Source organism: Episyrphus balteatus, chromosome 1, assembly GCF_945859705.1.
Source record: "Episyrphus balteatus chromosome 1, idEpiBalt1.1, whole genome shotgun sequence".
Taxonomy (NCBI): domain Eukaryota; kingdom Metazoa; phylum Arthropoda; class Insecta; order Diptera; family Syrphidae; genus Episyrphus; species Episyrphus balteatus.
This window is the reverse complement of record NC_079134.1, coordinates 32,003,133-32,028,979: the sequence shown is the minus strand read 5'-3', so window position 1 is coordinate 32,028,979 and position 25,847 is coordinate 32,003,133. Positions and strand designations below refer to the sequence as shown.

The 25,847-nt window shown below is 30.0% G+C and overlaps 1 protein-coding gene across 3 annotated transcripts in view; it reads right to left on the bottom strand.

Annotated features, from left to right (window-relative positions):
* Positions 1-25,847, bottom strand: part of LOC129907829 (CUGBP Elav-like family member 2) — a 196,425-nt gene that overhangs the window by 155,600 nt on the left and 14,978 nt on the right. For all 3 annotated transcript variants that reach the window (XM_055984214.1, XM_055984213.1, XM_055984212.1), the window contains exons 3-4: positions 21,308-21,390; positions 7,855-7,903 (exon numbers count right to left, since the gene is read on the bottom strand). In XM_055984214.1, the coding sequence (XP_055840189.1) occupies positions 7,855-7,903; positions 21,308-21,390 (132 nt within the window). The remainder of the gene's footprint in view (positions 1-7,854; positions 7,904-21,307; positions 21,391-25,847) is intronic.

Here is a 25,847-nt window from a genome sequence, read left to right as displayed (position 1 = left end):
AATCAAAAACCGAAATAAGAAAAGCGAAACAAACCATACCAGATTTAAAACTATCGAATGAATGAATATTTTACAACTATCGATAGTTTGATAGTTTTTATTCGATAGTTCCCATCACTATTCGAAACCACCCTGAACAAACCACTATCACACAACGACCAACAAAAAGAAACTACATAACAAATAGGTACACACAAAATACAAATAAATTTCAAAATTTGTAAAAGTTAATTGCTGGCTCTTGTATTGTTGCTTTGTCATGCTGGTTTTTTTCTATACAAACCAAGGCAACACCACCATCAACAATACCACAACGCTCTTAATCTTTTTTTCCGAAACCCTCACCAGAATTCACTCTAATCCGAATCAGATTTTTTTCACTCTTTCATTCATTATCCTGATAACTGCAAGTCTCATTTTAGATATCCCACACAAAAGGAGTGTATCTATGTAGACGAAAAGAGTGTTTGTACTTTTGTTTCTGTATAAAGACGATACATACGTTTTTTATTTTTCTTCTTTGAAATTTATGATCTTCTCGTCCTGTTTTGTTATCCTTGATAGTTTCATAGAGTTGCATTGTGAAAATTCATAGCAGAAAATATGAAAAACTAACCAATATGCAGCGTAAGAGTTAACATTTTTTTTTTTTTTTGTGGATAGATAGATCCATCTGCCCGGCAAGCAAAAGACCCGGGCCATCTAAATGAAGTATAACTGAAAGCACAGCGTTTCCGGTTAACAACAATTCCCGTGTGAATCTCGATGAGAGAGAGGCAGAATATTCGTTGGTTATATCTTCCAAAAAAACAAAAAAACAAAAAAACTAAAGGTCTTTTGATATACATGAACGTACACATAAGCATTTTCAGAGGTTTGTGTGAATATGTTGAAAAAGCTCGAAACTCGTTAAGCAAACAAAGACCAAACCCATAATAAACCGCAAAGTATTTCGGACTAAGACTTGACTTTTCCATTTGTGTGGTTTGTTTGTTTGTTTCCTTTTTTCTTTTTTCTCTTCTGTTTTCTGTTTTCCACTTCCAGTTCCACACATTGTAAATAAGAGTAGTTTATTGAAGAACGGGGCAAGGGGGATCATTTAGACGTCTTACCAACAACTATACAAAAGCTGGGGCCTGATATGAAAGCAGGTTAAGGGGACGTTCGTCTTTGATAGTCGTTTGTATAGTTGCTGGAAATATATAAAAGGAGCAATTGTGGCAGGAAGAGGGAATATGAATTACCACATATGAGAACAAGGATCATAAAATTAACACACAAAACCTCACTAAATTAACAGCGAAACATTGCACACAGATGGAGCCAGAGTCAGAGTCAGCTCCGAGAGCTAGTTGAACAAAAAAATAAAATATAACTGAATATCGTTTTGGTTGTATTTTTTTTTGTATTCCTATTGTGTTGGGGTTTATGGGAATGATAGCCGGTCATACGGAAGGATTTATAAAAGCAAAAGCTTAATAGTTGTATAAAGCGAATGTGTTTTAGTTCTTTTTTTTTTGGTATTTTATATTTTTAAAACCATCCCAGAACCGAGATAAATTAAAAAGGTTTTTTTTTTAGTTAATTTTTTTTTTTCATTTGGGGTAGGGGAAACTCATCTCTCTGATAATCTCCCTCTACCTTAATTTAAAAATGAGGTCATTTAGAAGGAGAGCTTAATTATAGCCGAATTGTGGAAATGGAGGATGAAAATTTGGTTAAATCATTTTTAAGACTAGATTGTACCTAGTTGGAAAATCTTTTGACTCTGGAAATTGTGAAAGTTGTTCCCTTCTAGGGTTTGATAAATTGTGATTAACCCAAAAGAAGATAAGTCTTATCAACCATGAAACATATTGCTTTTGATGGGAGAATTAATCAGTTCTAACTATGGTTAGGGGCCTAAAGCTTTGTTATTTTTTTATAACCGAGGTATTGATGAAGATTAAGAAGGGTTAGGATGGGGATCAGCCTCATCCCAAATTTTTAGGTAATTATTTTCACTATTTTGATTAAACGTTTGAAACTAAATGTGCTTGTTAATAAATAACTTGGTAAAAGTGACTTTATTGTCTTGCGAGTTTTTTTGTATTAGCTTTATTTTGTTAGTATTCTAAGCATGAAATAATAATTTTAAAAGTTTCGTTTTTAACGATTTTTTGTATTTGAAGTCAAATTAGTCACATAAAATTCTTAGAGGCTAGCGTGCTTTTAACACTCAAGAAATTTATTATTAAAATTTGAAAAACATTTCTTAGTCAAATATTTTTTATTTTTTTATGCATTTTAAACAAAACATTCCTTAACAATTTTTCAAAATTGAATTAAAATTCAATTTAGACAGACTTAAATGAACACATTTCAAAGATCATTAGCCGTTAATATCTCTTTAAAAATTTAATGCAACCGTTTTCTTTGCATGAGATAGGTATATCTCCTTTAATAAAAAGGGAAAAATTGGACCAAGAACACTACCTTGTGGTACCCCAACCTACACGTCCCTAAAATATGAATAATCGGAAAATTTAGTTTTTTTTACATATTTCTATGAAGGTCAAAATCTTGAGTCTGATTAAATTTTCACTTAAAAAAAACTTTCATTTCTTCAAAAACTTTCCCAATGAGTTTGGTGATTACACCGATACAAAAAATTTGTATATGACCATTCAAAAAATCTACATATACACTGAGGGAAAAAACACAACTTAAAATGTAAAATGTTCAACGTTGATTTAATGTTAAAAAAATTAACATGAAACATCTTCAGCTTTTGTTGCATTTTATCACTCTAATTTTCAACAGTGAGATGGCTCGTTGGCAAAGCATTCGCCTAGTAACCCAAGAGTTGCAGGTTCGATCCCCAGCGGCAGCCCATTTTTTTTTTTTTTTTTTTTTTAATTGATGCTTTTTTTAAAGTTGAAACAACTTCGATTTAAAGATATTTTATAACGGTAAACCACTTTAAACTAACGATGTTCTACTTTGATTTTATAATTTTCGTCTTCAACGCAAAATCATTCCGAAAAATAGTTGAATCAACGTGGTTTTCGTTGATTTTAAGTTGTTTTTTCCCTCAGTGTAGGCAAATGGTATTTTTTGCCCATACAAATTATTTTTGTTTTTGTTATAGTTCAATTCTTAAAATTAAAAGTGATTTGTCAAGGATATAGCCAATTGTGAAACTGTTATTAAATAGGGTCACTGTGACGTATGTGGAACATTTTAATACATTTTTTTCATATTGTTGGAAAAAATTAATCCTTAGAAACTTACTCAAATGGTTACGGGATCTATTTTCACATGGAAAATAACTTCATTTACAGTTTTAAATAATTTCAGTTCCTGGTGAAGTTAGTTCCTATTGATTGCTAGAACCAACTCCACTTTTATTTACATTCCATTCGGCAAAAAAAACTTTGAGTCAACTGGGTTTAATATCAGAGCCCAAACACGAAGCGAAAAAAAAATTGTCCATGGGAGAATTAATTTTGAAGAATTTAGGAAAGGTTTAATTATTTTAAAAAATACAAAAATATGTATGTTTTTTTCTAAACTTTTTAAACAATTTTAATAGTATTTAAACGCTCGCGTTGAAATCAGTTAAGTCATTTAAAAAAAAGTCAGAAATTTCAATTTCCCTTCTAGAGTATCTCTCAAAAACTCATAACCAAATAGCTTCAGTTATGATGACTGTAGTTCTCAGGTGGAGACACAAAAACAGACTCACTTTTATTTTTATATGAAGTTCGTTTTGAACGAATCAATCAAAATATTAAATTAATGAATTCTAACGAAAAATAAAAAAAAATTCAAAAATTTTGAGTTTAAAAACTTGCAAATTTGAAAAAAAAAGTGACTGTTTATTTAAATATTTTTTTTTTTTAATTAAAGCCTAGTACTGCTGCTGAAACTAAAAGAAATTTTCCATACAAAATTTCTTAAACGAAATCCTAAACGGAAAATTTCGTTTTGCTTTTCGTTTTTCAATACGCAGCTCTAGCGAAAAATTATAGAGTTTTCACTCATTTGTCACTTACTTTTTACTGTCCTGTGCATTTTTCTTGACTCCAAGGGCAGTGTTGATGGTTTTTTCACTTTTAATTCATTTATTTCTTGCTTTAAAAATTAATTTTGAATTTTTTTATTTTGACTTTGACAGAATACTAGATGATATTTTTTGTTAGCGTTTTCGTTGTCGACTTTAGAGACTTGAACATTTTTCGTTTCGCATCATCAGCGTACTAGGCTTTAAGCCAGGTTTTTTGAAATAGGGAAATTTAGCCTCACAACCCTCTTAATTTTATCTGAATGGGATAGTATTTACTTTTATTAAATTAGGTCACTGGGGTGTATGTTGAACATTTTTTTCTATTGAAAATATCAAATACATACTATAACTAATTTTATTTTAGTATGATTGTTCACCAGTCAAACTAAGTAACATTTTTAACTTGTTGTCTATCTTTCGGTGCAATTTTGTCCAAATTTGCCTGGCAGTGGCGTATTGAGGGGGGGGCTCAGGGGGCTCAAGCCCCCCCCAAGCCTTCCAGATCATGTTATTTTTTACATAATTTCATTGTAATGTATATGCTTCACTGAAACTTGTTCGTAAATCTTATAGATTTAGAGGCAGCTCACATGCTCGAGCCCCCTCCAAGTTCTGAAACGGCTATTTGTGTTTGTTTGAGTAAGAGCCTTAGCTGTAGCTGGGGGTTGGGTGGTTTTTTTCGGATTTAAGTCCAATTCGAAATTCTTCAGATCACTTTTTAATATAATACGTACGTCGAATATCATCACCGTGTAATTTTGCAAAAGTTCTTATGCAATCTCGATAAACACTTTTTTCAAAAATTATATACTTCTCAAAGCTATTGGAAATAGAAATATTTGATATCTCAAAATCTTAGTGGTCAACATATGTAACTAATGGTTTCTTTCAGCAAATGCCAGTTTGGACTTCGAATTCGGATTATAAAAGCAACATATTACGAAAAAATATATATTTCGAATTAAACATCTAAAATAATTTAATGGAAAATTAGTTTCTAGGCTTTCACTTTCTGCATTTTTCACTCATTTAGATTTTCTGATCGAATTCAATTCACATTATTTCTGTTTGTAAATTTGGTGCCTTTTTTAATGAATCTATAATTTTTAGACAAAATATTATCATAACTTATTTGTGTCTCCTTATTTTTTCTCTTGAATTCTTCTTTTTTTTTCATTAAAATTGCCGATAAAATTGCATCCAGCAGTAATAATTTAACTTCAGAAACAAAATTAAAAAGGATGATCCTTCAGCTATGACAGTTCGAAGCAATTTCGAAGTTTTTGAAATTGATCCAAATGAAGAATATGATATTTTATTTCACGTGAAATCTAAAAGTGATTTCAATTCACTTTCGGTCGAATTGCGGAACAAGAACTTTAAAAACAGGAGACAGCAGTACGAAGCTGTCGACGTCGAGAGCAGTTAAATGCTACTATACCACTTTCAGTATCGCAGCACAGCGCTTCACTCTCGATCAAAGGTGAATAAAATAGAGAGAAAAATTTTTCGTACCCCTCTAAAAAATGTTTGAAAAATTTTCTAGCCCCCTCCAAATTTTTTTCTGGATACGCCACTGTTGCCTGGTTAGGGTTGTAATAATAAGGATCAAAATTTTGCTCACATAAGTTTAAAAATATAGATTTTTAAATTTGGAAAATGAACTAGATGGAATTCTTCTAACTATCTTTATATCAAGACACAACCATAAAAATAAAAAAAAAAAAAAACAAAAAACAAATCAATAACATAAATCCTTTCTAATTTATGCTTTTTCTCCGAACATTCAATTAAAACTCCTTACAACGGCAGGTTGTTCAAAATCAAAAATTTCTACCTACCTTACAATTTTCTGAGAATTCAAATTTAAACCTACTTAATTCTCATGTTTTCCTCAAAAATAATTTCCATTAAATTGCAAAAAATCCAAATTCATTTTAACATTCAATTCCAAAAATTCTTTGCATACCTAAAGGGTAGTTATAGCTGTTGTATATGCATCTACAGCACATACCTAACCTACCTTAGCTTTCAGGTTGAATTATTATTTCCCATCATTTATGCGAGAAATTCAAAATTTCCAAATTAGCATGTTGAAAATCAATGTTTCAAAATGAGGATTTCAGAAAATTCGTTTAATTTCAATTCAAGAATTTTCCAAATGCATTCAATTGAACAAAATACAAATACACACATTTGCATGAATAAAAAAGTAGTTGTTTAACTTCAAATTTGTCCTTGCCTTATGCATTGAAGGAACATGAAAATTTTCTAATAATTCAAATCGATTGGCAAAATCCAAAAAAGGATATCAAGTTTTGAAAAAAGAAAAACACAAAAAAAAAGGATATAAATTTTAAAGTTTCATTTTATGTGTTTTATACACATTTTCTACAAACGTCTGCAATGCAAGAAAGGATTTGAAGCTCACCCTCAACACACAAATTTCCACCAACTCTCACAATCGATATGGTTAGTAAGTTTGCCCTTGGCTGCACTGCACTTGTACTTTTTCTTTTAAATTGCTTAAGGATTGTTCGTTATGAAATTTATGCGTAAGTGTGGCATATAGTAGGTATTGTTTTCTTTAAAGTTTATAACTCACAAACACATGCAACTCATATTCAGGACACCTTCAACCCTTCACTTGATTATTCTTTCTTTTATTCTTCTATTTTTATATTCTTTTGTATAGTCTCTATGTTTCCCATCATCATCGGTGGTGTTGGTTGTGATAAAATTCAAGTTCGTTACGTTCAACGGCAGCCTGAATTGGATACCAACAACAACAACAACAATAAGGATGCCAGGATGCTCTTCAAAAAAACAAACAGAAACTAAATAAAAAAAGAAAGAAAACAACAAAAAAAAAGTAAAGTTGAAAAGAAAACAATTTCTATTCCATGGAATGGAACAATTGTCCTCGCCAACACGGACTCAAATGAAGTTCAAGTGGAGGACATATCTCGCCTCGAAGCTATGTCTATGTCATGTGTGCGAATGCAATTCATGGAACCAGCTCCAGATCCTGCTAGTATAGTCCTTTCCACAATGAGTAAAATACTTTCCGATCTCTTTCTCATTCACCACTATACCGCCAACAGGATAAATTAAAAAAATACAACAAAAAGCAAAAAAAAAAAAAAAAGTGAACTTTAAGGATGAATCAGTGTGTGGAATCAGTAGAAAAATAAAAACAAAACAAAAACAGCAACAACAAAACAAAAAAAAAGGTGGAAAACCAAGTAAAGTCCTTCTGAACCAAAGATAACACTAAATAAGAAATAGAAAATCACAGAACACAGACAGTGCCAGTCGCCGTTGCCGTTGTCGTTGTCGTCGTTGTGTGTTGTCGTGTCGTAGTTGTCACTATACAGTAGAGAATCAGGCAGGATGCAAGCAATAGTAGCAGAGCAGATATAACTCGGAAATGCATCCACATATGCCACAACACCCACGAACCACCTTCTTTTCCCCATCATTTATACAGTTTTCCCATTCAGAATTCTGTGTGTTTTTTTCCAAACACAGGATGGGCAAGGAAAAATAAAATATAGAAATAAAAAAAAAACATTTGTAAGGCAAAAGAGACAAAGCACTTCGCTTTAGTCTCTCACTTTTGTATTTTTCCAATTATCGTCCTCCTGCTTGCCTGTGCATCCTGTGGGATGGCAGACGTTGGTTGAACCAAAAACAAATCTAACGAGTTATCATTTATACACATATAGGCACTCTCATACATATACTTATGTATATAGGGAATATAATACAACATGGATATAAAGAATGAAAAGAAAATGACTTACCATTTCTGTTCTCACTGTCGGCTGGTTTCATCTGGATAGGATGATGCATCTGCAAGGATAACAAAAAAAAATAAAAAATAAAATCACAAACTGATGAGAAAAAAATTACCACCTTCAATTAAGATTTAGAATGGGGCAATATATATGGATAATATTCAGGGAAGGATTATAAATGCTTAAGAGCCTGTTCTTATTTTGTATTAATGATAAAATATATTTTATTATCAATTAATGTTACTAATGAATTATGCAAATAAAATTGAACTCAAATGCATTTTGATAAGAAAAATTCAAAAAAAAAAAAAAAAAAAAAATACTCATACGCCATAGTGTACAAAAAATAATATTATATTATAATACTATTCTACCATATCTTTAAATGAAGAATATATTTCTTGTAACTCCCCTACAAAATTTTCAATTTGTAACGAACTACTCAAAAACTTTTGATTAAACTTAGAATACCTACTATTAAAAGCCAGTAAAACTGGATTTTTTGTTTTTCTCAAAAAAAGTCAAATATCAAAAAAAATGTTTTCATTTAACAAAAATTTGCCCTTCATGACGGCTTTTCCCCTACATTGACGAAATTTAATTAATATAGAGGCAGCTCTTATAAAAGTTTACTAACTTAAAAGTGCTTTGAACTGCAAGAGCAAGTAATTGTAGTTCGCTAGTAGTTTCTAAGAAGTGCATGAAACAAATCAATAGAAGCCAGTTAAAGAAATTAAATTGTTTTGGGTTTGGAAAAAATAGCGCTTCTCATCAAGTATACAGGGTGATTCAGACAAATGACTTAAGAGTGTGTTTGCTTCAAATCAACAAAAATTATTATAAGGGTCACACGTACTTGTTGCTGAAGTACGTATTCAAAATATGCTCCGAAACATGAGTACCTCGGAAATCGAAAATATTTTGAGAAATTTATGCGAATCTTAGAGAGTGTATATTTCACGTTTGGTGAATGTTTGAAAAATTTTGTTAATGTTATTTTGTTTATTTGAGTGTTGTTGTAAAGCATATAACAAAAAAAAAATTAAATTTATAAAATTATATATGAGTTATTGAAACTTCTTTGATAAATGGCCACAAAAAAAAAATTTATTTTAAACTTAATTAAAAAAAAAAAAACATTGAAAATCATATCGATAATTTTTTTATATTATTTTGCCTTAGGCCTATACTTAATATTGGCAAAGTTTGGTCTGCTTCTGTTTGCGATTACCAGAGATATTCACATTTATGTGCTACAAGTCGAGTACTCAAAATAATTCATTTTTTGAGAAACAGCTTCAAGGGGATCACAAAAATGAAAAAATCGATGTTTTTAATAATTTTTAACCATACACGAGTAACAAAAAGCTGTTTATGTAATTAAACATATTTTAAATATTGTTTTCAACAAGAAAAAAAATATATTTTTCTATATACTAAATTTTTAATATAATTACTTAACCGGCCACGCTCTACTGTGTACTATAGCGTATTTACTAACCTCGCCGATATAAGAATTTACGAAAATGCAAATAAAACGTTATTTCAAAATTTGAAAGCGATTGACAAAAAACTATTCGAGATTTGCTATGAAACGCAAATAAATATACGATTTTTTTTGTATAGAGAAAATAAACAAAACAAGTTGACTTCAACTTAAGATTTCTCAAAGTAGAAAAAAGATATTGAAAAGATTTAAACGGGCTTTAAAAGAAAACATTTAGTTCTTTTAGAAACTGTCAAAAATGTATTTAAAATAAATCACCACGTTCAAGAACATAACATCAAAAACTGTTAAAAAACGACATTTCTGATTTTCTAACGGGAATATTTCAAAAACGTGATATGACTTCGGATTCAAGCTCAGCACACCAAAAACCTTACGAAAAGTATATTTTTGTTTATATAACAAAAAAGAAAATAATTTTGCTCACAAGTGACTTTTTCAATAAATTTTAATTTCATAAATTATATTAAAAAAGTAATAGGTTGTTTAATTTGTTAATTTTTTTTTATTTTTTTTTCTATTCCTGCCATTAAAACACAAAAAAAGATATTAAAACTCCAAAAACTTAGCTGCAAGTATTTATGATAAACTTTTGTATGGGCTCGACACAATGTGCGTCTGTAAGAACCTCGAACTATAACCTAAACTACTGAAGATATTTTCTTCAAACTTGGTAGTAAACAGATTTGGTCGATTCCCTAGAGGACAAATTTTTTTAGGACCAAAGCTAACGGTACCTGTCATATAACGGAAGTAGAAAAGTTAATTTTTTCAAAAAAGGCACAAACGATTTTAATTAAAATTTTTGTGTGAAGTATATTATTACACATAAGAGCCATATATATTTTTTGTACCGTTATTAACGGTACCTGTCGTAAACGACAAAACAAATTTCAATCAAAAATTTTTATACAAAAACGTTAAAACAAACGTTATTGAAAAACTTTAAAAAATAAAAAAAAAAATATTTTTGGATTTTTTAAAAATATTTCAAAATATTTTTTTTGAAAAATCGGTTTTTTAAAAACGAGTTGATGAATTTCATCAAATTTTCGTTTTTATGACGTGTTGAATAATATTTTCCTAAAAATGGCATACAAACTTTTTTTTTCTGAAAAATGTTATAAAATTTTTATATATATAAAAAAAGTTCATTTAAATCGGTGTTTAATTAATTATTAAAACAGATTTAATTTTTTTTACTCTACTTCCTTAAAAATAATGAAAAATTTAAATTTTTTCTATTTTTTTTTTTTCGGTAAAAAGCCTTAATATAAGAGTTACTTTTACAATAAGAGGAAGTACGTGTGACACCAGTCGTTCATTTTATTTATTTCAAAAATCAAAATTGTTAACACGATTTTAAGAAAAACTTTAATTAAATTAAACATTAATTTTGGTCTCTCAAAATCGATTAAGTGTTATGGGTTGTATCTCAAGATAGAGATATACAGGCAGATAGACACGTTTAGAACTGCGGAACCCACTTGTTTCTTATTCTCCACCATCGCAATGTCATCTCTGATTGCTATCTCGAGTTCAATTTTGTTTGTATCGAAGATAAAAACTGAAAACTTAAAAGATAATCACATTTTATACATTTTTAATTTTTAATTTAAAAAAACATACCTATATTTAAATCAACAATATTATTCTCTGGTTTTAAATAAAAATACAAATTTAAAAAAATCTGCTTGGCATTCACTTTTAATATGAATGCTTACTTCTAGAATCTTATGTATGTCCGCATACTTCGACCTAAAAATATGTTTGGTTTTTATGTGTTTTCCATCCATTTAGTACTTACTATTTACTGGATGGATTCAAGACTTGTGTTATTAAGATGATTCAATATGCATTATAATCAAGTGGTACAAAAAAAGGTTACTCATACGCCACAGTGATCGAACAAAAAGTTCTCTAACTAAATGAAGACGGTTTTTCTATTAAAATTGATATGGATCCAAGACAGAACAGATGGATAAAGAAGTAGGGTACTTTGGAATTCTGACATATTTTAGGCAGTTTTTGCACATTAGTTGGGATTCCTGTATGGTATCTCTTCGTAAATAAAAGTTTTCTTAATTCGATGGATTCCATATTACATGGCATCTTTTAAGATACATATTTCTAGCCTGTTGCTTATTTTCTGAAGAAAAAATACCAATTATTTAATACTGCAATAACACTAAGCAAGTGCACCCCTGAACTTAGACAAACTAACCAAAGCAAAAACATGATAAAATATACTACTGATAGCAAGCAACTACATATGGATAAACGTACATATAAAGATGATATTCATTAAGACTGGGGAATGGGAATATAGAATGCACCAAGCAGCAGTTCATCAGGGGATTTTTCAAAGAATTTGCAGAATATTTGTGCAGCACCCTTATTCCCCGATGAGGGGTATAATATGTTGGTTGAGTCGGGGACTGATATTGTGGCTGGTGATGATTTCTCATTGTGTGCACACGTTCGATGGCAAATTGAAATTGGAAACTTGTAACGTTTCATCATGTTGTTGTGAGCTGAGCGTCATCATCGCCATCTTTTTCTTTTTTTTTTAATTCTAGTTGTAGGTGGATATAATAGGGTTTCCAGATTGAGCTTTTGAAAAATTAAATCGATGGTTGATTAAGGGACAGTATTGTTCAGTTTTGCTACTCGACGATGTCTTGGATGAAATAGTAAATAAATCCATAAAAAAAAGATTTTTTTTTTAATCTGGCAATCCTGTTCACCATCAACATCATTACCATCACCATCAATGCCATCGTCATACCCAATATCAATTGTCCAGGGGCAAAAGGATAATTATTGTAGTTTGGTGTGTGAATTTGTTGTTGTTGTTGGATCTTGATGCGCTGCTACCAAGAGGATTATTGTGCTTAATTATTTATTTTTGCTTTGATTTTCTTTATTTTTTTCTTCATTTTCTTTTTATCAATCTACTTCTATCATTTACCTCTAAATACATTTTATGTTGTAGGTATCTATACCGTGTTGTAGTGTAGTAGTCCTTTATTTTTAATCCTTTTGCCTTGAATTTATATCCCTTTTCCTCTCACTAGCTGTTTTCGTTTATTGTTAGTTGGTTGATTGGTTTTTAATAAAATTACTTTGTTGTCAGCAGAGCGAGAGTGAAAGGAGGGAAACGAGGATGAGTATGATGATGGGAGGAAGTGAGGCAAAAAGTGAGAGGTAATCTGATAGCAAATAGGTTGCAGATGCAATTTGTTTGGTTTGCTTTGCTGCCATGTATTTTGCAATGTAATCACATTTATAACGGTTTTGTTGTATAGGGAGAGAATTCATGTGTGTTCATGGTTATTGGTGAAGTATTATTATTACCTACACATCTACATACATATATATATATATTTATTATTTGGTAAAAGTGTGAGGCAGAAATATCTAGATAAATTAATATTCTGCAACATAAATACAGAATTTGCCATCACTACAAACCATCGAAAACTGGTAAAACCTTTCATCATCACTAATACCTCTCTATAGCCTCCCTTTTTCGAACAAGGAAGGCATATATATAAGCTTGAAAGTGCAATTCGGTTTTAGTGAATTGATGCGTGAAAATTTAATGGAACTTTATTTATCATTCAGCTGCAGTTTGTAAAGTCTGTTTTCTCATTCTCCCTAATATTTATATGCATCTAGGTAGTAAAACGAATCCCCCTTTCATATATGCAACAGTCTGTGATATAATTTGTGATTTTGATGATACAAGGCTTTATTTTTTACTTGTTATTTTATATAAATAAAGGGTGTTTATTTGTTGAGTTTGATGAAAATAGCTGGTACTAGTTGAATTTAAAAACATGTGCGGGCTCGCCCCAACAAATAATTATAAATTATTATATTTATGTATGATTCTGATATTACGAAAATAAAAATTATAAAAAAAACACGTGTTTTAATTGTAAATTTTGTAAACACTTTAAAAATTTGAATATTTAGGGTTTTTAGAAAATTTACATTTTAATAGGGTAAAATTTTAGAAAAACCGTGAAATTCAATTTTTGAGAAACAATTCACCAAAAATCAGCACGAAAAGTATTTGAAATAATGTTTATGTTATTAGAAAGAAAAGAGAAAACCACTTGACACGTATCTTCCAAATTTTTGATTTAACTTACCTAGTTTTTGGCTCCGGTCTATTTCACACATTTTTACATTTCAATACACTGTTTGACGAAAAAAAAACGAAATTTTAAAATATTTTTCTGGTGACCTATTAAGTTTTGTAGAGCATATTGAACATATCAAAACTACATAGGGGAAGTGGGGGCAAGACCGCCCACTTAGTGTTTGACTGTCTTAAAAACCAATAAAAAACATCTCTTAAATAGAATAAAGTTTTTATTCATTAAGTTTAATGTTTTTTGCATAAACTCTCATTATTATAAAAAAAAATAATAAAAATACTAAACAAAAGATAATACGTTTTGAAAAAAACATTAAACAAAAAACCGTCTTGCCCCCACATGGGGGTAAGACCGCCCTATCAAATTTTGTTGGTAGAAAGACCGTTTCTATTGTTTTAAATGCAGCCTATTTGTAATAATAACACTATTATGCTATATTTTCATTAGTTCTCACTCCAGCACAAGCTTTTTGGTACCATTTGGTACACATTTTGCACTTAATGCAACAATACTTTGGATTGGATCAAAAAAACATTTGCAGACAGAAGGTACAAAAAATACAATTTGCAAAGTCCTCTTCATCAGAATCATCAATTACAGTATTGTTGGGCGCCTGTTGCTTAGCTTTTTGGAAGATTTAACTGTGAACTTCTTTTTTCACTTTGTTTAAGCTACCAGAGCTTCCAATTTCGCCCATGGGCGGTCTTGCCCCAGTCATATCATATTTGATGTTCTGTATTATTTTTACTTGCTCTATAGGGCAAGTATTGGTTTCGTGTAGAAAAAAAAAATCGAGGTTTTAATCAAAACCAACATTACGATGATGGAGAAGATCAAAAAAGTGGTTTTCGTCATGCCGTCCGTCGGTCTGTGCGTGTGTGCGTCTGTGCGTCTGTGCGTCTGTGCGTCCATCTGTACATCGAGCTAGGGCCTAAACGGGTGGATGGATTTGCTTGAAACTTGGTACAGATGATTTTTACGTAATTCCCTAGGTCCGTTTTTTTTATTTTTTTAATATCTCCAATTTAACGCATATCTCCCATATAACGTTTTCGAGGTATTTCAAATTTCTCGAAAACGGCTCTAACGATTTCGTTTAAATTTGGTGTGCGCAGTACTCTTATTGATTCCAACAAAACTGCGTTTTTAGTTTTTCTCAAAAAATGCCAAGAGCGGAAATATGGCGTTGCCGTTTTTCAAAAATTGACATGTTTTTTAAGTCCATATATTTCATCAAAGCATAAGTCAATTTTTTCAAAATTTACAGACATCATAGGTATTGAAGTGTAAAATGTAAAAAAAAATTAAAAAAAAAAGTTTTTCAAAAAATTTTTAAAAAATTGAATTTTTTTAACTTTCGATTTTTTTTTGTTTTTATTTTTTTTTTTTCTTCACAAAATCTTAAATTTCCAATAGATATTTAAGATAAAGATGCTTTGAACTACAAGAGCAAGTACGTGCGACCCAGTCGTGCATTTTATTTTTTTTTTAATTTATCTTTATGACTCCTTCTTTCGCAGAAAATACTTTTTAATATTCACTTTCTATTAGAAAAAAAGGAAAAGTTAAAAATTTTAATTATTTCAGTGTCAAAAATACAACTGACTTTTCACATGAACGATAACAATTTGATGAAAAATCACAAAATTTGCCTTAACTCTTCGGGGTCTTAACCGAAATTGCTAAAACTTACAGACATGATCGATTGTACCAAAGGGCACCTATTTTATAGGTATTACAAGTGTTGCCAATTTTACTTTTTTTCATACAACATAGTACGAAAACCGTCTTGCCCCCATAGACGGTCTTGCCCTCACTGCCCCTACTTTATTTTTTTCAAAAATCTCCAAAATCCGGATTTATTGACAAAAAACGGTTTTTTCGTTAATTTTCAACTGATTGCAATTTTCGAAGAAGATATTTCAACTTTTCCAACAATATATCAAATATATGGTTTTAGTTAAAAACCTAAACTTCATAATTTTAAGAATTTTAAAGTTTAAGTGTTTTTTCAACATTTTCTACACTTTAACATCGTTTTTTAGCATACTTTGGACTAAAAAATGTCAGTTTTGATAATTTTTTGAAACAATAGCTACCAAGTTTTAATCAAATGACTTAGTTTTTATGAAAATCGGTTGAAAGTTGATGAAGCTAGAGAATATGCAATATTTGAAGGTGTATAAAAACCGTCCAGATTTTGGAGGTATTTTGAAAAATTAAGTATGCAGTATAAATATTCTCAATATGCAAGGCGTATTAGTTCATCAGAAAAATATTTTTAACTTTGTTTTTTTTTTTTCTTCGTTTACAGTGTATTAAGATTTTTTGAATATTGTGATTTTATATAAAAATAATTTTTATTATTTTCTATTTATCCGAAATTTACCAAAATGCTTACAAAAATTGTGTTTTATCATGATGGAATTTACTGAAATACCTTCCATTTGTTGTTTCACAAACATTGCGCTTTCATGACTATTTTTATTGACCAAGTTGAATGGCCTATGAATGTTTTCTTTAAAATAACTTGCGTCACACTTTTTCGAAAAAAAAATTTAGTAAAGTCTAGAAGATACCATGTTTCACGCCTTATTTTGTTGGTAGGTGACAGATTTTATCGAAGGGCATTTAACTCAACCGCCTTACGATTGTGACCGTCTAAAGTCAACCTAAGCTTTTAATAGTTCATTAAGACGAACACTATCCAAGATTCGGAATCAATATTCAATTTAAAAGGCACAAAATCTACAAACATCTTAATAATACTCTTGAGAATACTTAGCAATAATGCCTATTTAATTAGAGGAATACTTATGCGTGTGACATTGATCGCATGAAAAGTAGTGATGGGAACTATCGAATGATTTGAACTTTCGATAGTTAATAACTGAATGATTTTAACTATCGAATAGTTCATTCATTCTTTGATACGAATAAGAACTATCGAATAAAACTATCGAATAAAAACTATCGAATAAACTATCGGATACAAACTATCGAATCAAAAAAACTATTCGAATGAAAAAACTATCGAATAAAAAAAACTATTCAAATGACAAAACCATCGTATAAAAAAAACTAGTTGAATGAAAAAACTATCGTTTAAGAAAACTATTCGAATGAAAAAGTAACTATCGAATTAAAAACTATCGAATGAAAAAACTATTCGAATGAAAATAGTAACTAAATGAATGAATGAATGAATGAATAAATAAATTATTTAAAACTATCGAATGAATGAATATTTTACAACTATTTATATATATATTTACAACTATAGTTTGATAGTTTTTATTCGACAGTTCCCATCACTAATGAAAAGTACACCTTACATAATTTTTTTAGACAACATCATAATCTGTAAAAATTCTGTAAATATTTTGTTTTTAATAAAAATCTTTATTTCATAATTTTCAAAAAATTGCAGTTTTTGACTATTCTTTAATCAATCAAAGAAAACATATTTCGATAGCAGTCAGTCATCATACAGAATTTTAGATAGACAGATGGTATTTATTTACAGCTGTTAAATAAAGATAAATAAGCATAAAACCAAAATTTCCCTCGTAAATAGCTCGAAATAATATCTTGTTGCCCAAAACTATAATGGTCAGTGATTGACCATAAGTTCTCCTTACGATTCTAAATAATCTTAATTAAAAGCTACTTTCCGACAAAAATTTATCCAACAAGGTATCGAATTTTGTAAGGTTCATCAGAAAAACGATTGGTTTCAACAATTCTTCGGTGGCCGAACAATTACTATCATCGAACTGACAACAAAAATGAATTTCAAAAACTTTTCCACTCGTCTTTAATAATAGTCTATATACATATCTCAATAGCATGCCAGACAGCAAAACCAATGACTTCAAATTCCATTTGCAGACAAGACATTGATTTGAGAAAAGAAGGACATTCGATGAGGCTCCTTTAAAATTGCACACAAAACACATATGCAACAGCCTTTAGATCTATTCACACAATATGCATTTCAGACAAAATCCAGTCTTTGGCTTGGAAACACACAAAAAAGAGGGGATTAAAAGTATATAGTGCTGCTGCTGTTGGTTGTAACTGGCTAAAACCTTAGACTCGGTGTAGAATGCATTGCATACACACTATCATGATATGGTGATAGTCCCCTTTAAGTCCCTATTCTCACTCTCCGTTTATATAGTTTTTGGATGCCTGTCAATATGCCTGTCTGCCAATTCAATGTGTGGAAATAATGAAACTTGTCTGCCTCAATAGAACTTGCTGACACTTGGAATAATGCTCCTTGTTACATCGCAATTCAATTAGAATCCTTCAAAGCAGGCTCAAATATGGTTGGGTAATATAATGGGTGGGTTTCTGTGTGTGTGTTTGTTTCTAAAGGTTTTTCCGCTGTATATCTTTTAACTTTGTACGAAACGCTGGCTGGCGTTTATTCCCAAAATAACCTGAAATTCAATTAGGCTCTAAGGATAAGGACTATACGTCATTGTTTTTCAATTTGCCCTCTACTAGTGTGGGTGTATTTGTGTGAAATAGTGTGATTGAAGGCAGAAAATGCATATTTAGCTGCCCACTTGTAATGACATTGACAAGGGAGATGGTAATTCCCAGTTCAGTTGTCATAGAAAAAACGAAACTGGGAAACTTTGTCCTCCCTCGGTTTGTCTTTATTATATCAAAGAAAAGTCCTTTGATGGCGGCTTATGCTCATTTCTTCTCATGCATACATGATGGACGAGTTTATAAATGGGTGTCTGTATCCAATACACACACTCACACCATATTTCTATGTCCGTATCCATGTGTTTTGTGAGGATACAATAAATTTTACCGGATGAAACAAACGACACATGTGGGCTTGAGTGCCCTTTTCTGGGAATCCCATCCATCAACGCAAGATGATAGTCATGAGACGTTTAATTTACACAATTTGACATAAGGATTGTTGTATTGGTATTTGTGGTGTGTCTCATACAATTGGTGTGTATTTGTATGCAAATCCATGAAGTCTGCGACAACAATTAGTGACAATTCAATTACGAAAAGGGCAATCTACTTACGCGTCTTTATCTTCGTCTTCAGCGGCAGCGGCGTCTTTGGTCGTATCAATTACAATTTCATCCTCTTTCAAGGTATATTATGTAACATGGTGTGGGTAGAGGGTGTTTTGTATTATAGAGATTATGATGGAGCGCAAGGTGGATGTCGTTGATAATAATAATATATGCGAGCGATATTGTCTCTTATAATCGCTTTGATTCTGAATTCTAAGCTAAAGGGATCATCATTAAATGATAATATTTCCATCAGAGACGAGAGAGAGATTTTGTGTATAAGAAATTAGTTGAAAGCAATTTTGTAAATTACCGATTACAATTTTAAATGGGTGAAAGGAGTTTCGCCGTTAAATTTTTCAAAGGTGTGTGCTTGTGTCTTTTTATACAAACGTTAAAAGCAATGAGATTGATGTAAGTAGATTAAATTGAATTAAAATATAATAAGGGAACACAATGTTCATTATAATCGGAAATTCAGGACTTCATCATTCTGTTCAAAGCAAACATCTAAAAAAAAAACTGTTCAAGGCAAACATATAAGCTTTTATAAAATCCACACAAAGACAACGAGTTTTGCAAATTCTTGCAGGGTTAGCAGGGTTGTAAAAATATCAGTTTAACAAAAATGCAAATTTTTTATTGCAAGTTGCAACTGAAAAATATTTTGTATTAAAAAAAAAATTTGTCTGCATTGAAAAAAAATTCAATGCAAAATGTGTGCATTAAATATATTTTTTTAATGCTCGTCGAATTTCTTACAATTTTGGCTATTTCACCATACCTACATAAACTTTTTCAACTAGGTATAATATTGAAGATAATAATAAGGTCAAGAAGAAGAAGAAGGTAAAAAAATCGACGAGTATCAAAACAAAATATTTAATGCACATAGTTTTTTCTATATACATTTTTTTTTCTATGCAGAAAATTTTTTATTAGCAATAAATTTCTTTTTTCAACGCAAAATATTTTTATTTGAAATAAAAATTTTATTATAATAACGAAGAAAAAAATAACAAAAATAATAAAAAATTATTAAAATTATTTTTATTTTAAGTGGAGTGATTGAATATAATTCAATATAAGTTCAAGTGACCTCAACTCCAAAAATGTTATAAAGCGTTTCGCCCACTGTCGTACCTGGGCGAAACGCTTTATAACATTTTTGGAGTTGAGGTCACTTGAACTTATATTAAAAATTTTATTTTCAATACAATTTTTTTTTTCATTTGCAATAAAAATTTTTTTATTATTATTATTTTCCAGTTTCAATAAAATTTTTTTGTAATGCAAATATTTTTCAATTACAATAAATATTTATTTTTTTAACGCAATTTTTTTTTAGTTGCAATACCTAAATAGTTTTTTTTTAATTTGTAATGGAAAGCAAATGCATTAAAAATAAAATGATTTTTTACAACCCTGCATGGTACTTGTTTGGGAACACCATTTGGGTCATTATAAGATCCAATTTATTGGGACAATGGGGGATGGGAAGAGTCACATTCATGAAAAAGAGGTTAGGATGCAGTTTTCAAATGGCCTTGTAAGTTACCCCAACAAAATTGTAGGCCTTTTAAAAGGTTTTGCACCTCCGTGACTAAGAATATAATTTATGCAAATTTAAAATTGACCCATTTTAACTAGCTGATTTTTTTTTTTAAACAAAGAAAAAAAAACTGCATTCTGTATGATACTGCTTACTGCACTTTTTCTCTAGTACTGCTTTTAATATTAATATACATCGGTTTACTCTCATTTGAATTACTAAAGATTTTAATTTAAGAAATTTATTTCCTCCTTGTCTTTCGACTCGCATAAAAACCACTCCTTACTGCTAGAGATCGCTTAGACTCCGTACTATTTTTAGATCCGAAAAATGATTGGGATTCCTAGCTCTATTTTAATTAATTTTGTAGATTTCATGCCTTGCGATGCCGAACAGTCATCAAAAACAAAGGTTACTATGGACAAAAATATTAACTTAAAATATTAAATTTAAAAAATCCGTTTAGTTGTTTGCCAAATTTTTTTTTTTTTTTTTGAAAAATCAAGTTTTTGAAAACGGGTAGGTAAAAATTTTTGAAATTTCGTTTATATGTATATTTAACATAAGAGTAACTTTTACCATAAGAGCAAGTACGTGCGACCCCAGTCGTGAATTTTATTTAGTTTAATTTAATTATCATTTTTTAATTGCGATATATTAAACACAGCATAATAGGAAAGTTTAGGATTCGTTAAAAAAAAAACCGAGCACGAAAATTTTGTGTACCTATTTTATATTAGTAAATACCTCATTGAAACTATCACGATGATTTTACTTAAAAAGAGAAGCCATGTATTTCTTAATTTAGGGATATTTTTTGTCACTTTTTCAAATTTTTAAAATATGTATTTGCTTTCTTTTGGGTTAAATTTATAACAAAAATATTTTGTAACACAAAATTGTAGAGACGTATTTCAATTTAACCATTATATCAACATTTTTTATCTAAAATAAAGATAATAGAATTATAATGATAACAAATTTAAACAAAATACTGTATAATAAAACATGTAAAAGATGACATTGTTTTTGTTTACTTTTAAATAAATGTGTTTAAATATCAGAATAGTATTGTTTAGGTAAATGTTAAAATAAGACATAAAAATAATTTGTTTAATACAAACAAACAAAAAATCAAATGTACATACATAAAAAAAAAACAACAAAAACTTACCCCATTTAATGTTTTAATGTTATGCAAGGCATCTTGAGCCTTGAGAGCAGCTTTTCTTGTATAGTACGTAACAAAACAGCACCCTGTAACACAAAAGAGAGAAAAAAAGCAAACACATATATATAAAAAACGAACATAAACAAGACAAGTTTTTTTTTTTTTTCTTAAATGGTATAATTTTTGTATTTTTTTTTAGAAAATAGAGTGCATGCCAGAAATATATATATTGTTTTTAATGATTAGAATAATAAACATATTGGATACAAAAAAATTAAGACAAATTTAACGTTGGTATATAGTAGGTATATTAAATAAGTACACACACTCAATGCAAAAACACAGAAACAATTCTGATGACCACAAAATTTGTATTATATCAATATTTTAATCTTTAAAAAACAATTAATGATAAATTATTATTTTGTTCATAGAAAAACATGCCTAAATGTATGCAATAAATTTTTTTCATATTCAATAAATAATTTATTTGACTTTTGCTATTTAATGACTAAAAAGTAAAAACTTGCTTCCATCTTTTAAGATTGGGCCTGATTTCCAAGTTATTATCCATTTTGTTTTAAACTCTCAATCTGTTCTCTTCAAAATGTACCTCCATCCTATATTTTCATAAATCATCCCGCACATTCCCACGAGGAACATAAAATATAATTTAATTCCTTCATAAAACAGCTACTTAAATGCATTTCACACCTGAATTATTATTACCAACAAACAGTATAAGGGTTCTGTGAGTTTTATTAATATTCCCTTCATCGCGTATTTCGAAGCAATAAACTACACATACAATAATTTTACACAATCGAACCCCCCCCCCCCAGTGTTTCGAATGCGTTATATACCTTTCTCTCAATTTCATGCTTATTTACGTAATTGCTCACTTTGGAAAAGACATAATGTTTCATTCCTTAAAGCCCACACTACTCTTATGTTTCCTTTTTCACAAACACAAAACAAAAAATAAAATAAAAACCTTAATACAATATAAAACCATTACTGACATTTATTAAAAGAACACACTCAAAGGCATAAACATTAAAACTCCCTAAAAGTATAGGTAAGAATAGATGTATACAAATTGTAATGGTCGTTCCCATTCCCAACACGATCCTTAGCCTTCCTTTCCCCAAGTTATTTTGGGGGGTCTGAATCCCTCAACTGATATATCTGACAACGACGTGGGGGTCAATTCGTCGTCACCATCATCGTCATGCTCATACTCCCCTTTAAGTCTCCACCACTCAATCTTTACTGACTCTTTCGTTTTATTGTCAAGCTTCGGCCATTAAGAACGTTTTTGCAGGGGGGCAGAGGGCGGATGAGGCTAATAAATGAATTACAATAATACGTTTCTGGTGTGTTGTATTATTATACATAAACATATTATTAAACAGGTCGAAGTTTTCGTGTTGTTATTGTTATTGCTTCGCTTCGACATATTGAATGGTGGCCAGGACACTATACACGAAAATAAAAACAAAAACAAAAAAAGAATCCTGAATGGCAAAAGAACGCTATACCTCGCAAGGAATTTAACCCGCACCCCATGCAGTGCCCTTTATGTTATAGCAGCGTGGTATTCTCGAAATCAGAGACCCGAGATTCGATACTCTTGGAGAGGAGAAAGAAAAACTGAAACTGTGCGAAGGATTGTGTAATTACGAAGGCACAAAATTTATTTGAATCGAGCGAAATGGGACAATTATCCCAAAAAGTTCGATGGTGCTATAAATTTTCATTGTTTTTGTATGTAATTGTGTATGCTATGCATCCTCAGCGTAGGTTGAAGGTATGTATTTATATTAAGAGAACATTATTGGAAATGTATTGACAATTAATTTCCAAAACACCTCTTCTTTGTAAAGGTTTTTATTTCATGGAATAAACTTAAATTCAATCATTGATGATAATATTAAAATACAAACTTATTACACAAATAGGGTCAATGTGGGTAAATGTAAACAATTTCATGTCTTTTTTTTCTTTTGACTTTAGATTTTAATATGTTTTCACGGAACAACTTCACAGGTATCTTCAAATGCAAATATGAAATGATGGCAATTCTTCTTTATAAATATAAACAAATATTTCCCAAATTATTGAAATTACTGTCAAATATGGCATGTTTACAAATACCCCACCATGTTTGTGTTTTTTTACAAATTCGGGGTAAATGTGAACACTTATTTAAAATTAAGAATTTCCTCTTTATCATATGGATAACGGCTTGAAAAACGTTCAAGAAGGTATTTGACAAAAACTTTTTCAAATTCCAATAAAAGTTTTTGTATTCTTCCTTTGATTCTTTATATAGGCACCCAATATTCATCCTGAGCAGCTCTGAACGTCATATTTTTTTTGTTCTTTCGTCAAAGACTGATTTTGCATCATCATCCACTGAAGATGATGGATTTGGCTACTTTAAAATGTGACTCCACGGCACTTTAGCAATAGTAATTGACTAAAAATACTTTATTTTTATTAAAACCAATAATTTCAGCAAAAATATATGTTTATATTTACCCCCAGAATACGTTGTTTACATTAACCAATTATGAAAAATATTCTGGGGTAAATGTAAACGCATGCAAATCGACATAAATGTCCTGTATTTTAAAATTTGTTTGTTTCACATAGAATCTACATCAAAATTCAAAACTAAAAAGTATTTGCAAATTATACTGACTTAATTGAATCTGCAAGAATATTTAATATTTCTGAAAGACTAACGACTTGTTTGGCACTTTAAAAAATTATCTTTCACGGAAAATAACCTCGTCAAATGAATTCTCCTTTGACAGCATTGAGTTTGACGTATAAGTTAAAAGATACATGCGTCCGCGATTTGTACTTATGTATGCGTCAAAGAGACTTAACTGAAGCTTGTTATCAGCCATGTTCTCATTTACCCCTGTTTACATTTACCCACATTGACCCTATATGTATATTTTATGATTATTTTTGTATACCTATAAAATTAAAAAAAAAAATGAAATGTGCGGTTTACACGGAGAAAACAAAGGCACCTTAAAATGAGAAGATGCCCACTTTAACTCCGCCTATATGTGAAGTTGGCACCCCCAAATCCTAATTTTTTTTTTTTTTTTCAAACCTACTTGGTTTCAATGCCCAAGGTTAGCCCAGGATAGCCCAATTTTTTGAAGTTATAACGGAATTATTTTTTTTTTTGTTTTTTTCACCTCAAAAAACACAAAAAAATATTTTTTTTTATTCAGTGTAAAAATTGTTGGTTTTGCACTATCTGTGGTTCGTTTGCCCAACGTTGCCCCAGGATAGTCCAACTTTTATTTTCGCTATTATAGGCTTAGTTTAAAAATGATAGAAGAATAAGATTTTATTCACCATACAAATACTAGTGGATTTTATTTTTCTAAATTATAAATTAAAAAAATTCACTGTGGTGTATAAGTACTTTTTTTTTCTGTGTGTAGTGAATAAAAACTAATTCTTCTATCATTTTTAAATTAAGCGTAGGATAGTGAAAATAAAAGTTGAGCTACGTTGGGCAAACGAACCGCAGACAGTGCAAAACCAACAATTTTTACACTGAATAAAAAAAATTATTTTTTGTGATTTTTGAGGGGAAAAAAAAATAATTCCGTTATAATTTTTTATTTTTATTACTTTAAAAAAGCAAACAGAGCAGTACGACATGTTTTAAATAAAAAATCACATGGAGAAAAGCCAAAATTGTCACAAAAAAGTACTTAAAATGTTCTAAAAAAGCAAAAAAATTTTCTTTTTTTTAACGGCCAATTTCTTCACATGAGTACTAGCCCAGCTTTGTACCCGGTCTAGCTAGGACCGGTACTAGCACTGGTACTCGGTCCTAACGAAAAGTTAGTACCTGAGCATTTCTTCACATTTATAGGACCTGATCTAAGTTCACAACGCAGTCCTAAGAATTAATTCGTATAAAACTGGTATAACTGTCATTTTGACAATATTTTGAAGTTTTAAATATATTATTTTTATAATTCAGCAAATCAAACAAAACAAAATAGACAAAAAACGTTTAATTTTAGTGAAATCACCATTTAAAAAATAATTTAAAAAAATTATAATGACGCTTAAGATGACCTAACAAGAAAAAATGAAAATAAAAAAAGTTAAAATTCAAGTTCTATCAAGAAATGTCAACATCAAAAATGGGATGTCATGCTCTCGCCTGCCGGAAGAACAATTATTTTAAGTTAGCAAACAAAAATTAGACATTTGTACCTATATATTTCAATAAAAATAAGTTTTTTAAAGCGCAGACTTTTTTTGTGTAATTATGCCTCAAATAAATCATCGGTGCGAGTCGCGTTATTAACTATAACTTGAAGAAAGGCGCCGACTTTTTGTTAAAAAAGTCTACCCACAACTTTTTTAATTGCGGGACAGATGTCGTTTACCAATTCTGCATCAAAAATTAAATACATTTTCTTCAACAAAAAAAATTACAAAATGCAAAATTTCGACAAAAAATAAAATCACAAAATCAGAATAAAAATCAGTA